Source organism: Cupressus sempervirens, chromosome 11, assembly GCF_028749045.1.
Source record: "Cupressus sempervirens isolate cs-2001-9-10 chromosome 11, ASM2874904v1, whole genome shotgun sequence".
NCBI classification, from domain to species: Eukaryota; Viridiplantae; Streptophyta; class Pinopsida; order Cupressales; family Cupressaceae; genus Cupressus; species Cupressus sempervirens.
In genome coordinates this window covers 808,031,815-808,037,814 of record NC_143128.1, presented here as the reverse complement: position 1 = coordinate 808,037,814, position 6,000 = coordinate 808,031,815, and the positions used below count along the sequence as shown (strand labels likewise).

The following is a 6,000-nucleotide window of genomic DNA, read 5'->3' as shown; positions in this document are numbered from 1 at the left end:
TATATATTTATGTTCAATTTCTCTTGCATTTCTGTCTTGAATCTTAGCCCCATTACTTTTCGACAACTGTTTAGATGAGTACTGATTTCTTCATGCTCAATTTATAGTTAATTGACTATCACCTAATCCCACCCTCTTTCCTCCATCCTCCATAACAATACAACTATCATGCATATGGCAGGAACTATGACGCTACGTGTTGCTTGTATTAAGAATGTTAAGTATAATCATTGGCCCCATCCTAAAATTAATTACATGTAATTTCTTGTGGCGGAACATCAAATGCAATCACTTAAATAGGCAAAATGACAAAAACACTCCTTTTGCTTAGAAGGAACGCAAACGGAGATATAGGGCACTACTCCAATTTAAAACCATATTCTCGCCTTTTTTAAATTAAAATTTATACTTTGCTTTTTCCGTTCGAGTCTTTATATCTTCGTCTTTTATTTGAGGGTTTCTTCATATCTCGCGGTGCTCGATCCAAGCCTTCAATCAAGCGGCGCTTCGCATAAGAATTAATAACTTTGGAAAGAGTTATTTTTTTTCTTGTTTTTGTTCTATTTTCCTCGGATCGGTACCTGTGCAGATATGTCGAACAGTAATCTGCCTCGCAGAATCATAAAGGTTATTATTTTTTCTTTGCACTTCGTAGTTTTAGCTTTAATTGAAGTTGAATTGATGTTGGATTGGACAATAAGACCTCTTTTCGTAATGGAGTTAAGTTTCATCGCATTTCGATAGAGTGACCTTTTTTTGTAATTAATAATTTTCAGCTGACAATTTGGTTATAGTCGTTGTTCCAGTCTTGACCGATCCTTTGGCTTTAGGCTGGAGTCCTCCTTGTTTATCTCAATATCCCTTTAAATTGACATCCCCGGGGTTGCATTCGACGACCTAGGGCTTACATTTAGTCAAATTCACACAGGACTCTTACCTGACCTGGTCTGGTAAAGTACATCGAAACCAGAGTTGGTTGCGTTTTATTTCTCAATTTTGTATAAACAGCTGTGATGGGTTTGGGACCCGGGATATCGCTGTAACGTTCTACTAGTTTACAACTGTAGCTCACTGACTAGATTCAGTGATTTGCGATTTCTAATGGATTTGAATTGCATGGTGTTCTAATGCATATTTTAATTCACAACGCGTTAAGAAGCGTTTTGGGGATTCTGATCTGGTCCGTCAGATGTTAAGGGATTAAGTGATTTTTCATGTACAATTACGGAAAACATAGTGTTTATGTAAGTAATTTTTTCTTTAAAATAATTCATAACTATATAATGTGAAAATTTGAAGGCTTGCTACCAAAAATTGAAATAAGGCTTATACTTTTTATAGTACAATAAAAGGCGGCTTGTAGCCTCTGGCCTTGTTCTAGCTTAAAATTGTTTTTAACCCACATGTGTTTGAGTATGGGTTGGGCATCTTGCAGCTGTCAATTTTTGCTCTTTTGGTTTTTAGTTTTCTTGTTCTACGAAAGTTTCAGCTTATATGAGCAATACGTATTTTCGAAGAATTTTTCCCGGATGTTTCGTCTGGTCTCGTGCATTACATATGTGCAAGACAGCTGGAGAATTGGTATTACAGCTGACATTTGTTAATCTGATGTTGATTGTTAAACCATAAATCATAAATGTTGAATGCAATTAAAATGATTTACGTCATACAAGCATTACATGGAATGGGGTTTACATTGTAAAACATAACCTATAAGTGAAATTTGATTTCTTGGGATTTAACCAGTATTCGTTTGCAGTTTTTTTCCATCTATTGCAGCAAACGGCAGTTGTTATTTCATTTTACTCTAGAATGCGTATTTAGGGTGGTAGCCACTTGCTAAGTAGAAAGGAAATGTCTTCAGTTCATTCACTGTTGAAAAGCATGGGAAAGTTGAGTGGTGGAGTTCACCTGGGGTTGCATTCCAGGACCTAGGACTTAGGTATAGTCAAATTTACACAAGAATCTTACCTGATATTGTCTGGTATGGTACATTGAAATAAGAACTGGTCATGTTTGATTCCTCAATAAATGTCTCTGATGGATTGGAAACCTAGGGTTTTGCTACAATGCATCATTAGTTTACAGCTGCAGCTCATTAACAAGATTCAGGGTTGTGCTATTGCCCAAGGGTTTTGAATTGCATGTTGTTCTAATCCATTTTTTAACCCACAATGCATTAAGACATCAGGTATTTCAGATGTGAAGCTCTCAGATTTGCGACTTGAACTGATAGCATCAGCCAAGGGGCTTTTTAACTCCCGCTTTTTCTTGTCTTACCAATGTGTAAGTTTGTCTTTAATAAAAGTTTTGAAGGATTAAGTCTTTTCAGGGCAAATTTATGAAAGTATCATGTTACACGACCACTTTTTTCATGAAACAATTTGTAATTTTTTATGTAGTTATTTTTTGCTTGGACACAGTTAGGGGTTCGAGAACTTGGCACGTGGGTGCAGGCAGTTTTTCTTTGGTGCTTGGGTATATATATATACAAGAAATAGTTGAAACTTAAAGACTACACAAGTATATTATTATATATATAGTATATAGTATATAGTGATTTCATTTAGAGGAGCTTCTACACAATTGGAATAGATTCATCATAATGACATGGTTGTTCCTTGCCAATACCAACCTGATACACATCAAAATCTGATGTCTGGATGCAGAAGATAGTTTGGGAGTTTTATTCAGATAATTATTACAAAAGAATTTGGAAACTTATTGGCAAATTATGGAAATCATGTGGTGAGCATAACAGTTTTGGGACACAGCTTGGGAGGTGCGCTTGCAATAATGAGTGCATATGGTATCAAATGATTGCAGCCTCAAATACATGTCATGGTCTTTGACTTTGCCTCACTGCTGATGGGTAACCTAGCCTTCACCAATCATGTGAAAGAGCTTCGACAAAAAGTGCACTACATATGAAGGTGGGTACGCCCTGGTGTGCAAACGGCTTGCCCCAAGTGTGCCGGATGTGGTCTGAGTATGCAGACTGTGTGTGTACCTACAGTGCACCTGTTGTGCTTGGGGCACACCCTGTGTGCACTTGCAGCACACTGGGTATGAATATCCATGCTGGTGCATGACCAAACCTCGATCACAGTTCTTTAATTCGTTTCCCACATCTTAGTATTCAGCAAATAGCCTCCATAAATTGCTTTTGGTCTTTTATATTGCATAAGAACGAAGTACACCATCTCATCAAATTCTCCTAGGACTTGCATCATGTTTTGTTGAGTGAGCATGCCAAACATATATTTTGGGAAGGCATGTTGCTCATTTAACGCAAACATAAAATTGGATGATTTGGGCCTGGGGTTTCACAGCGCATCCTTATTGTTTCTTACTTGAGCTCACCACATTGTTGTCTATAACTATGAAATAATATTTTTGGGTTCATTTTGTCTATTCATGCTCAACATTACTTTTATTTCTATTAAATTATTTTTTAACTACTAATATACAATAGGTGATATTTTGTGTGCTAACTATGTAACTATGTAACTATCTGAGTTCTGTATATTTCTATAACATAATTTTTGTATTCATGTCAGTTCTGCAAGATTCCTTTTTGTATGTTGCTGTTTCAGTATGTGCTTATGGCGGGATGGTGGATGTGACCTTCAATTCTGGAATCGTTATATTGAATAACCCATTTGTCACCTCTCAGTTCAATTTGATAATGTAATGGAAAATTGTTGCTTTGGTTTCAAATAATAAATCCTCTCAAAATTGAATCTCCCATACTTGAACAGGAAATTGTTTAATATAGAAAACGTTTTGAGTCACTGGTATAATTATACAGGTTTTTACGAATTCCCATAGTTACCAGGTGTTCAAAGATGTGTTTGCAGGAAGTTGTTTGTGTTTTTGGAATGTGTGTTCCTAAGTATGCGGCTATTGCAAGATGTAGTGTGTCTGCATCGCAACTACGCTTGCATGCCTGTGAAATCATGTTTTTTTTTTGTTGAAATGGGAATATTTAGACTCGACTCTCTTTCTTATGATTGCCCGACTTAGTAATTACACTACTACCTCTTGTACTTTATGGAAAATTGGTATTTCAAGTTCAAAAGAATGTGTGGAAAATGTATATATATTGATGTAAAACAAATAATTATAGAAGTTGGGCAAAATCATATCTTTATCTATAATTTAATGGCGCAGATGCTTTAAAATCATAAATTCATCTGTTACATTATTTATTAAGGTGAACTCATAGCAGTTTAGTATTTACTTACCAATTACCATAAGATTCACATTTTCGGTGTTGCTGAGATGAGGGGATGGGGTTTCAGGGATGGCAGAAACTTTTGTTTTAGGGGCTGCGAGGGGGGGCCAGTTATTTAAAAATATAATATTAAGCATAATTTGTAGAAAATGTGCAAACATAATTGGAGAAATGATAAGACAGCTGATAGTTGGTAAGTCAACATCAATTGTCAAATCAGAACATAACTTAAAAAAACACCCAAAAATGATATATATTATAGCTGCATTACTTGAAATTCACAAAATGTAGAAAGTTTATAAAGAAAATATAATACAGCACATTTTTGATAATTGGTCATTGACTGTCAAATCATAGATCTTAAATATAAATTAAAATTGTTTATATCATACTAGTATTACATGGATTTGCGATTACATTGGCAAACCAAAAGTATAAATTGATCTTGATTACTTGGGATTTAATCAGGAACATTTTGAATTTTTTTAATTCTCTGTCGCTGCACAGAATTATTTTCTATTATTTCTAGTTCAGAATGGGGAGGCATTTGGCAGTGGTAGCCACTTGCTGGATTTGGGGGCAGCTTCTTTGGTGTGTTCACTGTTGAAATAAATGGCAAGGTTGAGGGGTGGAGCTCCTGCCATGAAGCCCAGGTTAAGGTCTATTAAATGTGGGTGCCGTTGTTAAAAAGGTTAGGGATTTTCATTGTTAGTTGAAACTTTTTTATTGATTTTTGTTAGATAAGAATGGGGGGGGGGACTGACATCCTCAGCATGTTGTGACAGGGATACTGGGGATGCCAAGCTATCCCTAATTTTTTTTTTGGTATTAGAGGGACATCGTACAAAATATCCTACCAGTTTGGGTAGATATCCTGGGGGTGTTCTCTAAAATATTAATAGAATTGGTATGGGGAAGAGGACCTTCTGCTCTTTACCACCATCCCCCAAATATCCTGAGATGTGGAAATGCATGCCCCTGTTTGCACTGCTAACCTAAAATGGAACTTTAAGTTTCTTTGTTATCTGTGTACAAGGTGAAGATGCCGCATGGTTGTGAGCATCTAGAGGATTATACTCTAGACACTATTATTCATGAAGTCTTTTTTTGGAAAATCAAACCATCTGGGTTGAAAAATTGAACCTTTATTCCCAGCCTAAACTGATCTCACTTGAACAACAATATTGTTATGTATGCAGATCTTTACCATTTCTTCTAAATAGTGGGAAATTTTCAAAGTTTTTTTCATTTAGAGTTTTTCTTTAATTGATTTTTTTGTGTGTATTGGTTTCTTCTTGGTGTTAAGCTTTAGCCATTAGAGATATAATCTTTATATTGTTATATTTTTCTGACAAGAATGGGGGCACTTTTGACAGGAAACACAGCGTTTGCTCACAGAGCCAGGTGTGGATCTCTCTGCTTTATTCTTTGTATGTTATTTTTCTTTGAAATTGCAAGGGAGGCTTTGATTATTGCAAGTAGTCAGAGTTGTATGGTAAGTTTCTGTTAATCAAGGTTTCCTTATTAGGTTGCTACTTTTTGTGTGCTCAGCACCTGGTATAAGTGCCTCTGCATCCGAGGATAATTTACGATATTTCAATGTGATGATTCTTGGACCTGCTCAGTCCCCATATGAAGGTATTTCTACCAAGTTTTTTCAATTTGATTTAAAAATTTTGAAGTTGACAAAATCTTATTGAGTATTTTTTTTATTTATCTGGATAGTAATCTTCTGGCATGTGGATGTCTGCTTGAATGTTTGT

The 6,000-nt window shown here is 35.7% G+C and overlaps 1 protein-coding gene and 1 long non-coding RNA gene across 2 annotated transcripts in view; both read left to right on the top strand.

Moving 5' to 3' along the window:
• The first annotated feature begins 464 nt into the window (after nt 1-464).
• LOC149532020 (ubiquitin-conjugating enzyme E2 36-like) overlaps nt 465-6,000 on the top strand; it is a 35,896-nt gene continuing 30,360 nt past the window's right edge. Inside the window, exons 1-3 of the mRNA XM_089809950.1 lie at nt 465-627; nt 5,614-5,641; nt 5,789-5,875. Of these exons, the coding sequence (XP_089666076.1) occupies nt 592-627; nt 5,614-5,641; nt 5,789-5,875 (151 nt within the window). The 5' untranslated portion in view covers nt 465-591. The remainder of the gene's footprint in view (nt 628-5,613; nt 5,642-5,788; nt 5,876-6,000) is intronic.
• On the top strand, nt 2,159-2,782 carry LOC149532021 (uncharacterized). The gene is made up of 3 exons (XR_016358737.1): nt 2,159-2,290; nt 2,428-2,478; nt 2,670-2,782. It is a non-coding gene; the product is annotated as an uncharacterized LOC149532021 (long non-coding RNA).